We start from the raw sequence: 17,767 nt of genomic DNA, 5'->3' as shown, positions 1-17,767 counted from the left end.
CGCCCTGATCACCCAGCTGGGCACATAGAGGCACTTGGTGAATTTCAAGGCCATGGCCTAGGTCCTTCCTGCAGCCCCTCTCAGGACCCTCTCAAGAGTCTGAATACTCTCTTCCAATACATTCCCCAGCTATGAGCTCAGAGTCATCATCTGGAACACAGAGGATGTCGTTTTGGATGATGTGAACCCACTCACTGGAGAGATGTCCAGCGACATCTATGTGAGGAGGTGAGCCTGTTGGCCGGGCCAGCAAACGGCTGTGTCTTAAGGTGCAATTGCAGTCAGGGGCTCGGGCTTTGGGCCAAGCCAGAGCCTTGTCCTCTAGGCCCACGCTGGTGCCAGGTGGGAAAGGGCCCAGCCCAGTGGTCGGGGGGCTAGATGGGTGAGAGCTGGGTTCTGGGTTTGGCTCCCGTGCCGAGGCCCACCCCTCCGCCTGCACCTCTCCCCTGGCTGCAGCTGGGTGAAGGGGCTGGAGCATGATAAGCAGGAGACAGACGTTCACTTCAACTCTCTGACTGGGGAGGGAAATTTCAACTGGCGCTTTGTGTTCCGCTTCGACTACTTGCCCACGGAGCGGGAGGTGAGCGTTCAGCGCCGGCCTGGACCCTTCGCCCTGGAGGAGGCCGAGTTCCGGCAGCCAGCTGTGCTGGTCCTGCAGGTCTGGGACTATGACCGCATCTCTGCCAACGACTTCCTTGGTACTGCCTCACCTCCCTCCTACCCCGCCCGGCCCGTTTCTGCCCTCATTGCCCCTCTCCCCCTGGCCTTTGGTTTCCTGCTCTGGCCCAGCCCTGAATCCTGGGTTTCAGACCCTGCATCACTAATCTTTGCTCTCTGGCCTCATTCCTGAACTTATCCCTGAGTACAATGACGCCCATTCCCATCCAGAGTCCCCAACTCAAGCTTCTGATGTGATCCAAGCTCAGGTCACTTTGGATGATGATACACGGTCCCATCCTTGGCCCTGCTCCGCCAGGGTGTGATAACCTGCCCACGTGCGGGCTGTGCCGTGTGTGGCCCGCAGCTATGGCCTGACCGCCATAGGCTGGCTTCTCATGCCCCAGCACAGTCCTGATGTGCTGCCATCCCGCGAACCCCCCACCCTCCCAGGGCCCAGACACACACTGATCTCTTGCCTAACCGGGAGAGCTCTGGACTTGCAGGATCCCTGGAGCTGCAGCTGCCAGACATGGTGCGGGGGGCCCGGGGCCCTGAGCTCTGCTCTGTGCGGCTGGCCCGTGATGGGGCCAGGCCCAGGTGCAACCTCTTTCGCTGCCGCCGCCTGCGGGGCTGGTGGCCTGTAGTGAAGCTGCGGGAGCCCGAGCAGCACGAGGAGCGGGAGCAGCGGGAGGCTCAGGCTGGCAAGAGGAGGCAGAGGAAGAGGAGGGGCCGGCCAGAAGACTTGGCGTTCACAGACCCTGGAGGCAACGTCCACATCCTCACGGTGGGGGCAGGGCAGGTGCAGGGCAAGCGGTGCTGGGGGCTGGGCCTGAGCCCACCTGAGAGCTGGGCCTCTGTTCCCCCTTTCTCTAGGGGAAGGTGGAGGCAGAGTTTGAGCTGCTGACCGTGGAGGAAGCTGAGAAGCGGCCAGTGGGGAAGGGGCGGAAGGAGCCCGAGCCCTTGGAGAAGCCCAAGTGAGGGGGCAGCGCGGAGGCCGGTAGAGCCTGAGAGGGAGGTGGGGCAGATGGGGGGCTTCCTCGTCATTCTGACACCACCTCTTCCCCCACAGCCGCCCTAAAACCTCCTTCAACTGGTTTGTGAACCCCCTGAAGACCTTCATCTTCTTCATCTGGCGCCGGTACTGGCGCATCCTGGTGCTGCTGCTGCTCCTGGCCCTGGTCGCGGTCTTCCTCCTCCTCGTCCTCTACACCATGCCTGGCCAGATCAGCCAGGTCATCTTCCGCCCTCTCCACCAGCCCTGACCCTAACTGATCCTGGACGCTCTTCCTGTGACTGCAGCCCCTCAAATCCCGCTTCCGGGGGCAGGGGGTCCTTCTCGCCAATACGAGCAGAGTTAAGTGCTTTCTTTGAATAAATTTGACCGTGCCTCCCCTCTGATGCCTGAACTCGGCTCTACGTGGTAATACAGGGGGCAGAAAACAGAGCTGTCCCTGGATGACCCGGGCTGAGGAGTCATCTAGAGATGGGAGGCTGCCACTTGGAAGAATGGGACCTGGCAGGGAGTTTAGGGCCGCGGAGTCCTGGCCACCAAGCTGTCATGCCCTCTGAGCAGCCCACCTGTTGCTCCCACTCCTGACAACGGCTGGGTCCCTTTCACTTAACTTGCTTATGGCTTCTACCATCCTGTGACAGCTAAGCACTTTCCATACTTCATTAGCTTGTTTATTCATCAACTCTGACAGCAGCCCTGTCAGCACACTTCTGGGTGCAAGTGATAGAAATCCCAACCCAAAATGGCTTAAGCAGAAAGGGATTTGGGGGGCTTGCAATTCCCAGGGTTTAACTGGCGACTTGTCATGGGATTCAAGCAATGTCCCTAGGACTGGTTCTCTGCCTCTGGGCTCAGCTCTGCTGTCCTCTGGGGGCCAGCTCATTTGTAGACAATCCGCCCCCTCAGGACTGTAGTATAGCGGCACCAACCTCATGTCTTCCCACATTCATATCCAGAAGCAAACTTTCCCAGTCCTGACACAGTCTGGCGTGCCCTGGCTCACTGTGGCCAGGGGGATGCGCTATGCTGACTGGGGGCCTCCCTGGAGCTTAGGGTGGGAAATCAAACCTCCTTCCCAATACAGAAGGTGAGAAGATAGGGAGGTGCCCAGGGGAAATTCGGGATACTGTTCACAAGTAGGAATGGTTTCCAGCTGACCAAAAAAACAAGACTCACTACAGCGGCAATACGATTTGCAATTTCTAGATGAGACCTGGCCAAGGCCACACAGCTCGTGAGTGATCACATCAGAGCCGGATCTCAGGCCGGTCTGCCTCTAGAGATGTTGCTCTCATCATCCCACTTTGCTTCCTGTCTTCTCTATTCCTGCTTCCAGTATCTTACCCAGACACTCCCTGAGAAAGGACTGAATGAACTGACCAGCTGGCAACATCCTTGCTTCCCTGGGCTGCAGCATGGTCGGGGTCTTGGGCCTGGTTCTGCACACGTATTCGGGGCTGTAAAGGGAAACCCTGAGGAGACCCAGAGCTGGGGGTCTGATGCCAGCCCGGCTCCACAGTGGCCATTGCTCCCATCTCTCCAAGTTTTTAGTTCTGCCTCCACCTAGGAGACTCAACCCAACCTGGCTGGACCCCTCTCAGTAGACTGAGCCCAGGGTAGCAGGGAGAAGCCCCGGCTTTAGCCCTCACTGAAGAGGTGACAAGCCCCAGCCTGCACCCAGGGCCCTAGTACCACTGGGGTCAGCCACTCATGATCCTGAGGGCCATAGTGGCTCCAGGAAGCTCATACGGGAAAGGTCCATCTCAGCCCTGGAGCTGGACCCAAAAGGCCCAAAGACCAGTGCAGAGGAGGGACTGAGGACAGGGCTGTGGGGTAGACATCCGTCAGGTTTGAATAAAGCCCTATTAGCCAGGGGATGTCTATGTGGGGCTCCCAGAGAGCATCTGGCCTGATCTGTCAGTCCTGACTGCTTTCAGTAAGTGGCTGAATGAGGGGTTGTTTCTAGGCTCTGGTCAGATACAAGAAGCACACGGAGACCAGTGAGTACTATCACAATTAATAGATTTATCAACCTGGGCTCAGAACGACGGAGTGGGGGTGCGTGGGGACGAGGCTGGGAAATGACCAAAGGGCCAAAGAGAAACAGGAGAAGGCAACAACAGAGGGGGAAGGAGACAACTACGTTGTCTTCCCGAGATCAATTTTCTTCTGGATGGCTCGAGCTGAGTGGTAGATGAGCGAATCGATGAGTCCAGCCACTGGGGAGAGAGATAGAGGCTGGCACTCACCCAACACGTGGCTGGACCCCAGAGCCTCCTCACCTAACCAGCTAGGCCAGCATCTCCCCTTGGCTGCTGAGGTGCCCCTCCTTCCCCTCTGCCACAACTCCAGCAGGAAGCCCAGGCTTTATCTTCTCTGCCACACCCCAGCCCCAGCCCCAGCCAGCCTAGAGCTTCTGACCTGTGAACATGCCCCCGACGATGGCGCACACGCCCGTCAGGAAGTGTGTGAAGGACCTGGTGGAGGGACAGGGTGGGTGCCAGGGGCGGGTGTTAACAGGTACCCCTCCTCCCTGAAGCCCCAGGCCCCTCTCCGTCACCCCTGCCCTCACCTGTGCTTCTCTGTCAGCTTCACCATCATGGGTGACAGCTCATAGAGCACAAAGACTCCAGGAAGCCCCTGGTCACCCATCAGCCCATTGGCGACCTTCTCATGTCTGGTCACAGAGAACTGATTTGTCCTCAGCACCTGGGACAGGAAGGGAGTCAGGGCCAGGGCTGAGTCTGTGACCTGGCTCCCAAGTCCCCCAGCCCTATGCCTGTTCCTGCCCCTCATGTGTGGTGCCTGCACTGTGTGGGAGGGAAAACAAGGCCCCGGTTGCTAGTGAACACCTCAAGGCTTAGGGACCCCCCAGACACTCTCTCAGCCAGCCTCACCATCTCAGCTTCTCCTTGGTCACCAGCTCTTTACAGTTTACCAATCCCAGCTACATGCAGAGGGTTCTCTCAGCAGGGGTTCAGGGATGGGAAGCAACTCTCCAAGACCGCACACCACGAACTCCTGGCAAGGCCAGGCTTGACTTCCCGTCTGCCAAGATGCTGCTCCACCGGCCACAGTAGAAAGGGAAGGAGGGGACCCAGGAAGGGTGAGCTCCCAGCCCAGGCAGACCATGTGGACAGTGAGCACCAGAGGCATGGATGGAGGCAATCTGGGCAAGTAGAAAGCACAAGTGCTCTCAAGCCTCCCGGGGCCTGCACTCTGGCTGTGGGGGTCCCATCACCTACTGCCCCTGCACGTCAGCTTGTCATCCATCAGCTGGGGAGAAGAGCAGCACCCCACTTCCCAGGTTGACAGGACTCAAGTGTTTGGCACCAGGAGGGATTTGGATACCCAAGCTCCTGCAGACTCACCTCTCCATCTACCTTCATGTACACCGTGGGCACCACCTTCACAAAGTACTGGAACATCATGGAGGCTGCAGGGAGAAGAGAGCACTGGGCATGAGTGCTGGACAGGGCTTTGGCAGCTGGGGGCCACCTTCCAGGCTGGTACCTTGGGGTGCGGTGACGTTGGTACGGTCCAGGGGGTTCACAATGCCTGGGTAGTCCTCCCCAAATGACAGGTGCCGGATATAGTGGGTCATGTTGATCTGCAAGCAACACCGACACGTGAGCCTCAAGCGCTCAAGGCCCCAACAGCCCTCACCCCATCGGAAGTTCTGTAGTGCAGCACCAGACAGGGGTACCTGGCTCTGGGGAGGGGGTGTGGGGAGATGGGGGAAGGAAGAAGAGGTCCTGCCTGGGAGATGTGACCAACACAGGCACCCCCACGCCCCACCGGGAACTCCTTTCTCCCAGAGTTCACAGCCTCTGGGCCTCCACAGTTTGAGGCTCCGGCTGCATCCAAACACAAGGCACATAAAGACTGGGCACGGACTCCGTATGGCAGGGGCCCACTTTGCCTGGGAGTCTCAGGCCAGGGAAGCCCCGCCTAGAAGCGCCCCAGATTTCCCAGCTCCGACTCCTGTCCTGCTCCAAACTTTATCAACCTCAGTCCTTAGAGGGATCTTTAAAAACCTGCAAATCTGATTATATCATGATCCTGGTTAAAGGGCCAACATCTGGAAGCCAACAGCTTCCATTGCTCTCAGGAGGAAGACCGACTACTGCTTGACCAGAGTCCCCGCCAACCTCTCCAGCCTCACCCCCCACACCAGCCTGGGTGGGGTCTGAGAGGTGCTCCACTCTCTCCTGACTTTGCCAGGGGGTCTCTGCCCAGGACGCTCCTGTCCCCCATCCCCCACCTCTGGCCTGTGCAGATCTCAGTTCCTGACCCTCAGACCGATCCTCTTATAGAATACGGGATCTTTTTATCTGTGCCCCCTTCCCCAGTCATCCCCGTGGACACATGAAGCAGCAACCACTCCCACCCCATCCGCCTGCACGGCTTCTGGCTGGTACGTACGTTGTCGAGGCCGAAGCTCTGCAAATCATGGACTAGGAGAGAAGGGAGAATGTGTCACCGGGTGGAGCAGGACTGGCTTCCTGCCTCCCTCAGTGTCCTCGCTCGGGCCTCCTCACCCCTCCCTGAGTATGACTGCCCAGCTCCTCTTCGGCCCTTCATCCCCCCAGCCTGGCCCTGCTGAAGGGCAGCCCGTCAGGCCTGTCTTGGGCCTGTGTGCGAGTCCATGCCCTCCTCGGGCCTTAAGAACACAGACCCCGGGATCCCTGGGTGGCGCAGCGGTTTGGCGCCTGCCTTTGGCCCAGGGCGCGATCCTGGAGACCCGGGATCGAATCCCACGTCAGGCTCCCGGTGCATGGAGCCTGCTTCTCCCTCTGCCTGTGTCTCTGCCTCTCTCTCTCTCTCTCTCTGTGACTATCATAAATAAAATTAAAAAAAAAAAAAAAAAAAAAAAAAAAAAAAAAAAAAAAAAGAACACAGACCCCATTTCCTTCCCAACATATACAGGGAGCCCTCTACGGGCATCTCCCAGGTTTCCACTCTCGCCCAGTCCCTGCTTGTACCTCAGGAGCCAAACCCTGCTGACTCTGGTCTCTCACTAAACACAGCTGATGGCCAATCACTGACAAGGCGAAGTGGGCCCTCAGAATGCTGTCCAAGCACTTTCCCTGGCCCCTTGGCCCCTACCCTCAGAGCCCTCAAAGGAAATGCCATGGGTACCCTGTACCGTCTATTCTAGAACAAGTGCTTCCTGTCCTCTGGTCCTGATCATTTCTGCTTCAAGGAACCCTACCTGAAAAGTAAGACCCCAATCCCAGGCCCGTCCAAACCTCCCCCCATCCTGGGAGGGTAGGGTGCCCCAGAAGCCGGGGCTTGGCCTCCCTGGCGGGGCAGGGCCACTTACTCTCCACAGCATGTACTGCAGCATGAGGTAGGGAAGGAGAGAGAGGGGAGGAAGAGAAAAAAGATTGAGAGCTTCACAATGAGAACTATGGAGTAAGAGACATGGTAGAAAGGAAGCCTGGAGTATTCCTGCCTCGGCAGCAGGGTGTGGAACCAGCCAACAAGCCTCCTCCTGGTCCCATCCCCAGGAGAACTCTTCCCTAGCCAGTGAATGCAGGGGCTCTTGAGGGCAGAAGTATGGTGGCCTGAGAAGAATAAAAGACTTAGAGCCAATAAGCCACTTTCCTAGCTGTGTTACCTTGGGCAAGCCACTTGCCCTCTCTGGGCTTCAGCGATCTCTACAAAGGGCTGTCCTGAGGACCAGGTAGGATCTAAGACGGAAAAGTACTTGGTGAACTTTATAATTCCTGCCTCCTCCTCCAAGCAACAAGGATGTCAGGATCTAGCTTCCAAACCTTCAATCTAGCCAGATTATCTGGCCTCAGGCAATCAGAGCTTTGTCTTTTAAACATCCTCCCAGGACACAGACCACCCCTTGCCCTGGGCTCCCTGACTCTGTCAGCAGCCCAGGTGGGGGAGCGGAGAGGCTGCTGGGGCCTGCCAGCCCACTGCCTCCTCCCGAGTGCCTCCAGGCCCCATGCCAACAGCTCCACAGTGACCATCTTCCCACAGTCCCTGTGAGACCACCCTTCTCGACCCCCTCCAGGCCCACCTCCCATCCCTGACCCACACTCTGCCTCACCCCACACACTGCCTTCCACACCAGCAGGGCTCTCCTATTACTCCTGCTCACTACAGCCCCTGGGCAGCTCAGGACTGCCGCTCATCTCTCACCCCTAGACTGCTGTCACACTGGCTCTGCAGGTCCCCTAACACCATCCCGACTCTCAGCCCTCCCATGGGCCCCACATCTCACATGAAAACCCCTATATTTTCAACCTCTACTCCTTACACTCACCTTGTCACCCCAACTGCAGCCTGGCCCTCTTCTCAGGGAAAGATCCTTTTCCCGGCAGCCTCCTCAGGGGTGACAAATTCTTCCCCACACTTACCCTCCTCCATGGCCTGAAGCGAGGCCTTGCTCCTTAATATCACTTCCAGATCACTGTCCCTCGAGCTGCCCCCCAAATCTCCAGCTTTGCAGCTCGTGGCAAACTATACCAACTCTCCTTTCTCATTTTCATCACTTAAAGAGATCCACACAGAAGCACTTCTCCTTGGTGGCTCTACCCTCTGGCCACAACTTTCTCCTCACAACCCCATCACCCTTCCCCACAATCTCCTCATCACCAGGCATCCTGCCTGTCCCAACTTCATTTGCCTTTCCTCCTGTCACCAGGTTTGGGCTTTCTACGCTTTTACAGCACTCCATTTTGTCTTCTTTTTCCTTCTCAAGGGTTTCACTCCAGCGACTGTCCCTCCCACTTGGAGCATGACTCTGGCTTTCTACGTAGTAGACTACTTCCATAGCATTTAATCTACGGTGACCTCACACATCTCCCTCAAGCCCAACATTTCCATCCAGCTCCAGCCCACTCTCCTCCTTTTGGAGCGAACTCCACAGAAGAAAGGTGCTTACTCACCCACTCCAACTCCACAACCTGTCCCTCCTGAGCCACATAGCAGGTGCTCCCTATCACTCCATGAAAACTGCTGCCAAGGTCACAATGACCACTGTCCTGTCACACACCGAGTGGGCAACTCTTACTTGTCGTCCAGAAGCATCTGATCTGGGTTTGGAAACACCTCCATCTGAGGGCTTTCAGGACACCACCTCTTGGCTGGCATTCTCATCTGACCAGCGCTCCTACGGGTCTCAGCGGCTGCTCCCTCCCCATGCCCGCCTGCATCCTCTGACCTGGAGGCACACTGCTCAGTCCTTGGAGCTCTTCCTCTCCACCTACCCTCACCTCCAGGGCAACCTCATCCAGACAAGAGAGCAGCCTACCTCTGCAGTCAGGTCCCCTCATGTAGCACATCCTCAGAGCCCTAGGATGGCTCCGCGTCTCATGGAGGCTAAAAGTTCTTGGCCCTGGGGTGCCCTTCAGAGCACAGGGATGTGGCCCTGTTAGCTGGCTCACCTCATCACTGAGCACCAGCACCAGCTTGCTGTGCACCACCGCCCCCCCTTCTTTCTGTGCCTCCAACTTGCCAAGCCAGTTCCCAGCTCAGAGATTTGGATACATGACAGCACACTCCTACCATCCCCTAGAGCCCCTCGCCTCCGTCCTCTTTACCCTGCCTTCCTTTGGTTCATAGTACTTAATAGCACCTGAGAGTCCATATATTTCACACACTTGTTTTCAGTCTGTTTCTTTACTAGAATGTTGAGGACCAGGACTGTTTTGTTCAGAGCTGTATTGTTAGCACCCAGGCTACAAGGGGGCACACAGTGACTGCTAAATATCTAGCGAATATACAAATGAATGAAAATAAATTCCATTAGCTCATCCCTGTGGACAACCGTGTGAGGGAGGTACTAGTATCTTCAGCCCCATTTTATAGGAGAAGAAACCGAGTAGGGCTCAATGGCCCCCAAATCTGATATAACTCTCAGGAAGTGGGTGAACCTGCACTCCAATCCAGCTCTGCTGACCCCAAGGCCTTCCACACAGCTCACCTGATATTGGGGGCTACCTTTGGAACAAACGCCCTCCACAGCTGGGCTTATGCTGCCCTTCAGCTCGTGCTGTCCTTCATTGACACCAGCACCCCAGGACAGAAGGACTTGCCTGTCCATTTTATAAAGTAGGAAACAAGCTCAAAAAGGTTAAGAAACTTGCTCAAAGTTTCACACAGCCGGTATGGTCTGAAACTGAACCCAGGCAGTCTGGTTCCTCAGCCTGTGCTCTTATAACTGCTGCCCCGAGCTGAGGGTCTCCTTCAGGCCAAAGACACACAACCTGGGCAGGTGAAGCAGCGCTCAAACTTGCCTGGGCTCCCAGGGTTTGAGGCTTACTCACCGTGCACGTGAGACTGCTGGAAGCTCTTCCCGGGAGCAAAGTGGAAGTTTCCAGCCACCTGTAGGGGACATTCCTGCTCATTCTCCAGCCGTCTCCTCCCTTCCCTCTCTCTCCTGAGGGCCTGAGTGGGCCCTGGGCTCACAGTGGAACAGGCCGATCCATAGTTCGGCTGGCCCTCTTCCGCCATAGTCCCTCCTGTACCTTGTTGACTTCTAAGAAGCCATATACTTGGCAGCCTTCATTCTTCTGCTCCTGCATCTTCTGGCTGAAGCCTTCTCGCCGGCACTGCTCAATAGTGTCAGGGTTCTTGAAGGCCCAGCCCCGACGGCGATAGGCCTCCCGCACATCCTCACAGGTGTTACAGCACCTGTGGAAGGGTGGGGGGCAGTGGGGGGTGGGGAGTGAGAGCGTCACAGAAGCACAGACACAGAGTTGGTACCTTGGGACATAGAGTGGTTCTGTCCGCTAGTGAAGAAGCCTCTACCAACTGCGTCCCTGACCACCAAATGTTCTCAAACTCTGTGCCCTTGGAGGGAGCAGGACTCTTAAAAATACACATTCCCGTTCCGTTTGTCATGATGAAAAGTTTTAGGACATAGCACGTGATGGTTCCACAACAGTTAAATGTAGTTAATGCCACTGAATTGTACAAGTGAAAATAGTCAAAATGGTAAGTCTTAGAAGTCACATATACTTTACCACAATGCAAAAAAATATTAAATACATATTCCCAGGCCCTACCCTAGACCTGCCTCTCAGGGACCAGGGCCCGAGGAACATAACAGCAGTGGCCATATATCAAGGGCTGAATTACCTGGGCTGGGCCTTCAAGCTCAGGGCTTTACATACACTACACGGCTCATCCTGATGTGACTGTCATGGGTGTTATCATCATCCCCCTTCACGAGAGAGGTTAATTATGTGGCTTTGCCCAAGGACACAAGGGTGGAACCCAGGCATCTGGACTCTAGAGACCACCTGTGAACCAGAGTGGGGACTTCAGCCTCATTCCCTGCTGTGGCCTCATGCAGGGCCTGGCCACAGAGCCCCAGCTATTTGCACGAGGATCAGTGACTGAGGTGCGCACCCCATCCCTGTTAAGCACTTGGTCCAACTTCTTCCCCAGCTGTAGTCTGACACAGGCTGAGGATGGTTGACACACAGCACCCCCAACCCGGCCCCCCAGGGTCTGGCTCACTTGATGTCTTCTGTCTCAGCACCGTAGCAGCTCTCACAGCGATCAGGGTTCAAGGAGTCAGGGTCAAACACCTTTACCTCGACTTTCCCGAGCTCTAAGGGGAGGGCAGAGGTAGGGGCATCAGCTCGGAGCAGAAAGAGTGAAATCCGCACCCCTGATCCCTGCACAGGCCCTTTGGCCTGTGGCTTGGGAATAATAAAAGCCATAGTAATAGCTAATATTGGGGCATCTAGGTGGCTCAGTTGGTTAAGCAACTGCTTTTGGCTCCTGGGATTAAGCCCTGTGTCAGGCTTCCTGCTCAGAGGGGAGTCTGTTTCTCCCTCTCCCTTGCTCCTCCCCCTCACTTCGCTTTCAAAAAAATAAAATCTTGGGATCCCTGGGTGGCGCAGTGGTTTGGCGCCTGCCTTTGGCCCAGGGCATGATCCTGGAGACCCGGGATCGAATCCCACATCGGGCTCCCGGTGCATGGAGCCTGCTTCTCCCTCTGCCTGTGTCTCTGCCTCTCTCTCTCTGTGACTATCATAAATAAATAAAAATTAAAAAAAAAAAAAATTAAAAAAAAAAAAAATAAAATAAAATCTTAAAAAAAAATAGCTAATATTTATATGGTGCACACTATGTGTCATTCACTAAGCACTTCCACACATATATTATTTCCTTAAATAAGTACTAGTCATGAAACAGTAACAGCAAATGCTAAATGTTAGCTGACTATAGGTTGCTGTGCACAGAATGTCTCCTTTCACCCAGACGCAGACCCTATGAAGCTGGGGATTATCATCTGCATTATACTTGCAAAGGTACAGAGGCTCAGAGACAAGAAGTGGCTTTGTGACACAATAAGTGGCAGATTTCAGACCCAGTTCCGAAGCGTATGCCTTTAGCTACCTCTTGGTGGTGCTCCTCAGACCTCTCCACACCAACCCCCTGCCAGTAACTACATCCTCACTGCAGATTTCAATATTCAATACCCTGACCTCCTGACTTCCAACCGTCATTGTATCTTGTCATCTCATTATCATCCCCCTTCATTTCCACACACACACAGCTAGACCTTGTTATTTCCAATGACTGCAAACCTTCTACAATTCAATTTCAAGGATCCCAATCTCCAACTACTTACCCTTATTTTCCCAGCTCACTATCTCCAGTACCCAGAAACCAATTCTTTGACAACAGTGACACTATCACACCCGCATGCCCTCAATTCCCTCCTTATTTAAATTCCATGGTCCAAATGGGGAATGGACTATCTCTCTTCAATAGATGCTGCTAGGAAAACTGGATATTCATATGCAAAAAATGAAAACGGACCCCTATCTTACACAACTCACAAAAATTAACTTGAAATGATTAAAGACTTAAATGTAAGACTTGATACTGTAAAACTCCTAAAAGAAAATAAGGAAAAGAGCTCCTTGACATTGGTCTTGGCAATAATTTTTTGGTTATGACACCAAAAGTACAGATAACAAAAGCAAAAATAAACAAATGGAACTACATCAAAATGAAAAGGTTCTGCACATCAAAAGAAACAGTTAACAAAATGACAAGGCAACCAATGGAATACAAGAAAATATTCACAAATGATATATCTGATAAGGGGTTAACATCCAAAATATATAAGGAACTCCTACAGCTCAATAGCAAAACAAACAAACATGCAAGCAACCTAATTTAAAACGGGCAAAGGACCTGAATAGTCATTTTTCAAAAGAACATATACAAATGGCCAACAGATGAATGGAAAGGAGCTCTACATCATTAATCATCAGAGAAATGCAAATCAAAACCATAAGATACCACCCCGTTAGAATGGCTATTATAATAAATAAATAGGGCAGCCCCGGTGGCGCAGCGGTTTAGCGCCGCCTGCAGCCCAGGGTGTGATCCTGGAGACCCTGGATCGAGTCCCACGTCAGGCTCTCTGCATGGAGCCTGCTTCTCCCTCTGCCTGTGTCTTTGCCTCTCTCTCTCTCTGTGTCTCTATGAATACATAAATAAAATATTTTTAAAAATATATTAAAAATAATAATAATAATTAATTAATTAATTAATTAATTAATTTATAAAAAAAAAACAAGAAGTAAGGGACGCCTGGGTGGCTCAGTATTGAACGTCTGCCTTCGGCTCAGGGCGTGATCCCAGGATCCAGGATCCAGTCCCACACTGGGCTCCCTGCAGGGAGCCTGCTTCTCCCTCTGCGTGTCTCTCATGAATAAATAAATAAATCTTCAAAAATAAATTTTTTTAACTTAAAAAAAAAAAAGAAATAATTAGTATTAGGGTGCCTGGCTGGCTCATTCAGTAGAAAATGTGATTCTTGATCTTGGGATTGTAAATTTGAGCCCCACATTAGGTATGGAGCCTACTTAAAAAAAAAACAAAAAACAAAAGATATAACTAGTATTGACAAAGATGTGGAGAAATGGGAACCCTTGTGCACTGTTGGTAGGAATGTAAATTGGTGCAGCCACTATGGAAAACAGTACAGAAGTTCCTTGAAAAATTAAAAAGAGAACTACCATATGTTCTAGCAATCTCACTTCTGGGTATGTATCTCCCACCCCCCCCCCCCCAAAAAAAATCCTATCTCACATAGGTATCTGCAGTCCCATGTTCTTTGCAGCATTATTTACAACACCCAAGACATGGAAACAATCTAAGTGTCCATCAGCAGATGAACAGATAAAGAAAATGTGTATACACACATAATGGAGTATCATTCAGCCATTAAAAAGAAGGAAATCCTGTTATTTGCAACAACATGGATAAACCTTGAGGACATACGCTAAGTGAAATAAAACAGAAAAAGACAACTTTATGCTGTCACTTATACGTGGATTCTAAAAAAGCCTAATTCATAGAAACCGAGAATAGAATGGTAGTTGCCAGGGGCTGGGAGGTAGGGGCTGGGATATGTTGGTCAAAGTGTACAAACTTCCAGTTATAAGATGAAATAAATTCTAGGATGCAATGTACAGGATGGTGACTATAGTTAACGATACTTTATTGTATACTTGAAAGTTGCTAAGAGAATAAATCTTAAATGTTCTCACCACACACAAAAAAAAGGTTAACTATGTGAAGTGATGGATGCGTCGGCTAACCATATTGTGGTAATCATTTCATAATATATATGTAATCGGATCATCACATGGTACACTTTAAATTTACAGTGTTACGTTTTTTTCTTTTTTTAAGTAGGCTCCAATGGGGCCTGAACCCATGACCCTGAGATCAAGACCTGAGCTGAGATCAAGAGTAGGACACTTAACCAACTGAGCCAGCCAGGTGCCCTCACAATGTTATATTTCAATTATATCTTGACAAAGCTGGATAATAAATTCCATGGTCCACTACTCTAATTCTTCTCTTGCACATAACCAGAACCCATCTGTTCCTCTCTCTGTGTTGTACAACCCTAGCAAAACCCAAGCCCTAGTTAAATTCAATTCTGTGCCTACTTGCCTGTGCCTCCCTTAAGACTGCCTGGCAATCTTACTTGATTTCGCTAATCAGCTCACTTGCCCATTCTCTGGGATGACTAATTTGTATCTTTTCCTCTCATCTTAGGCTTCCAAAATCCCTTTCCCTTTCTTCATTCTTAGCTAATGATCTTGCTCTCAATTTCCATGAAGAACAGAGAAGCAAGAGAACCCATTTCATCTCCCCACCAAATCCACTATGCCACCTGCATTCTCTGCCACCCCCCACACTTTCTCTGCTCTCTCTTATGGCAAAACTCCTGAAAGCGTTGTTTTTCCTCAATGTCTCTATTTCCTTTTCTGTTCTTTGATCAGATTTTCATCCTTAACAGTATCAAAACTATTCTTTTTAAAGTCTCCACTGGCCTCCATGTTGCCAATCACAATGGTCAACTCTTACTCCTTTTACTGGACTATCAGTGGTTTTTGACAGTTGCTTACCCTCTCTTCTCGAAACTCTTCCTCCACTTGGCTTTTGCAACATCTCTTGGTTCTCTTCTACCTTAATGGCTCTTAATCTTCCTTCCTGGATCCTCATTTCCTGACTTCTAAATATTGGAGGAGCTCAGGGTACAGTCTCTAGACCTCTCCTCTACTTACATTTACTCCCTATGTTTTCTCTTTTAGTCCAATGGCTTTAAATACCATCTGCATGCTGATAACTCCTATATTTATTTCTCCAGCCTTTCTCTAACGTCTAGACTGGTATATCTAACTGCCTCCTTAACATCATAAGGGTATAAAATGGGCATCCCTAACTTAATATGCCTCAAACATGAAATCTACCCCCAAATTCTCGTCCTTCCCTGTGGGACCAGTTCCCAAGAAGTCCCCAGTGACCACCACCTCCTGGTATTCACATCCTTATGTAGCCCTACCTCCCATAATGAATAGGGCTGATCTGTGTAACCATTTGTGTATTGCAGAAATGATGGTGTCCAAAGGTGTTCTAAGGTCACAAAAGAAGCTGTGATTTCTACTTTGTGCTCTCCCAGATCACATACAAAAGTAGAAGCCAGATGCCATGTTGTGAGGACATGCAAGTAGCTCTTCCTAGAGGTGCATGTGGTGAAGGCACTGAGGCATCTTGCCAATAGCCTTATGCATGAGCTCCCTTAGAAGCAGATCCTCCAGCCTTAGTCAAGCCTGCAAGATGACTGTAGCTCCAACAGCTTGATTGCAATCTCATGAGAGACCCTAAGCCAGAACCATCCAACCATATCACTTTTGAATTCCTAATCCACAGAAACTGAAAAAACAAATGTTTGTCCTATTAAGCCACTAATTTTGAGGGTAATTTGTTACACAGTAGCAGATATATAATACAACAAATTGTCTTTTTCTTCTCTGGTCATGCAAGTCAATCATTTGTTCAGGCCAAAAACCTTGGAATCAACCTTGACTCTGCTCTCTTATGCACAATATCCAATCCTACAGCAAATTTTCTGGTTTTACTGGTGTTCAAAATATATCTGTGAATAAACAACTGATAAAGCTCACAAAACAGCAATCCCTAAGGTATGAGAAATCATAGCTTTGAAGAGGGTTTTGCTATGGTGGGAAGCTGAGTTAATATAGGTGTTGTGCGGCCACCTAGAAGCAGGAAAGGAACCTAGGGTAAAGAGCCACTCTATACCAGGCATCATACATATATGACTTCATTTGATCTGGTAATTCAATGTGGTGGGTAGTATGGTTTATCACCACTTTACAGCTGAGGCCATAGACTGTAAGAGACAAAATTACATCTGAATTCAGGCAATCTAACTCAAGAATGTAAATTTAACCTGAAGGCATCCTGCATTCCAAAGGGGAAGAGCATTGAGGACTGAATTCAGCTAACGGATGGGGAAGCAAACACCCAGAGAAATGTGGGTCCATCTAGATGAGTTCTGCCAAGGCAAGAGCACATAAGACCCAACCTCAACCTTCTGTTACTCAACTGTGATGGGTAGGGACTGGAGACTGCTGAAGATGATAGCCAACTAGAGTACTCTACTCAATATACAGAGGCCAGAAGCTTGGATTTCAGGCCACTCTGATTCTTAATAACTGGGGTACCCTAAGCAAGCCACTTGACTTTCTGGGTCTTAGCCGCTTCATTTGTCAGTTGGTCGGCCACATCCCAGAAGGAAGGGCTTGGACATGACCAGCTCCGAGATCTAAGATCTGGCCTCCTCCCCACAGTTACCATGACGCTCGGCCTCTGAGCTCACGGGGATGCCATCCTTATCTAGCCGTTGCTTAAACAGGTTGTGTTCCACATCCAGCTGCTGTTCCCCAGCCACATCCATGGCATCGATGCTCAGATCTGGAAGCAGGAAGTCAGGGTAAGGTACTGGGAACCTTGGGGCAAGGGGGGAATCTGGGTTTTGGAGGGTAAGGGGATGCTGGGACTGTCTTGGGGCACCAATGGATTAGGGGAAGGAGGTTGTCCAGGGGTCGGGTCCAGAACCCAAGCTGGAGCTGTGCAGCTGGAAGCCCACCTGAGGACTTGCAACTCCCACCCCTGGTGGGTACTCACAGGCACAGGGCATGTGCGGAAAAAACACGTCGATGTTGATTTTCAGTTTATCTCCCCGTGACTTGTCCACGTAGAGTTCAGGATGCACCTGGAGCAGCACTACTTCAGTACAACTTGGCCCCATGCTTCTCCTTCCCTACTCTCCTCCCTAAAATGCCAAGCCCCGCCCACGCACTAGCCCCGCCCCTTACCTCAGTGGTGAGGTAATACTGCAGCTCGGACAGAAACAGTAGCAGCATGAGAAGGCCACTGACAATGGTCACTGCAGGGAAGGGAGCGAGGGTCAGAAGGGCCTCTGCTCACTCTCTCGAGCCCCCCATAGGCCGAACTGGGGCCGGGAGTCCCGGCCAGCCTCTCGGACACCTCTGTCCCCGCGACCCCGGCCCCGCCGCGGCCTACCCGTGGCGCCCCCGCAGGTCTTGACCCGGAAGTCCTCCAGAGTCTTGGGGTAGGCATCGAACTGCTTGAGCTTCCCCAGCGCCTCCATGGGGACCAGCCGGAAAGGGGACGCCAGCCGGCCCGCCCCTGCAGCCTCCTGCTTCCGGCCCGGAGCTGGAGCCACGCCCCCCGTCCGCACGCAGGCGCAGCAACGCGCAC

At 52.0% G+C, this 17,767-nt stretch overlaps 2 protein-coding genes across 3 annotated transcripts in view; one reads left to right on the top strand and one right to left on the bottom strand.

Moving 5' to 3' along the window:
* Positions 1-2,058, top strand: part of LOC112673872 (fer-1-like protein 4) — a 34,099-nt gene extending 32,041 nt beyond the window's left edge. The window contains exons 42-46 of the mRNA XM_049100782.1: positions 130-228; positions 457-698; positions 1,164-1,444; positions 1,534-1,634; positions 1,730-2,058. Coding sequence (XP_048956739.1) covers positions 130-228; positions 457-698; positions 1,164-1,444; positions 1,534-1,634; positions 1,730-1,922 — 916 coding nt within the window. The 3' untranslated portion in view covers positions 1,923-2,058. The remainder of the gene's footprint in view (positions 1-129; positions 229-456; positions 699-1,163; positions 1,445-1,533; positions 1,635-1,729) is intronic.
* Positions 2,059-3,677: 1,619 nt separating this feature from the next.
* Positions 3,678-17,757, bottom strand: ERGIC3 (ERGIC and golgi 3). Of its 2 annotated transcripts, XM_025469853.3 has the most exons (14): positions 17,570-17,742; positions 17,362-17,432; positions 17,171-17,258; positions 16,838-16,957; positions 11,159-11,252; positions 10,162-10,327; positions 9,961-10,018; positions 6,999-7,013; positions 6,098-6,129; positions 5,186-5,282; positions 5,044-5,108; positions 4,245-4,381; positions 4,094-4,149; positions 3,678-3,891 (listed from the first exon to the last, which is right to left on the bottom strand). In XM_025469853.3, exons 1-14 carry the CDS (start codon positions 17,655-17,657, stop codon positions 3,812-3,814), a joined length of 1,167 nt encoding a protein of 388 aa, XP_025325638.1. In that variant the 5' UTR covers positions 17,658-17,742; the 3' UTR covers positions 3,678-3,811. The 2 variants fall into 2 exon arrangements, with proteins under 2 accessions (XP_025325638.1, XP_025325639.1); XM_025469854.3 differs by lacking the exon at positions 6,999-7,013 and having other exon boundaries at positions 17,570-17,757.
* Positions 17,758-17,767: the final 10 nt, after the last annotated feature.

The sequence above is a fragment of the Canis lupus genome, chromosome 24 (assembly GCF_003254725.2).
Source record: "Canis lupus dingo isolate Sandy chromosome 24, ASM325472v2, whole genome shotgun sequence".
In the NCBI taxonomy this organism is placed as follows: Eukaryota; Metazoa; Chordata; class Mammalia; order Carnivora; family Canidae; genus Canis; species Canis lupus.
This window is presented reverse-complemented; position numbering and strand designations above follow the sequence as displayed.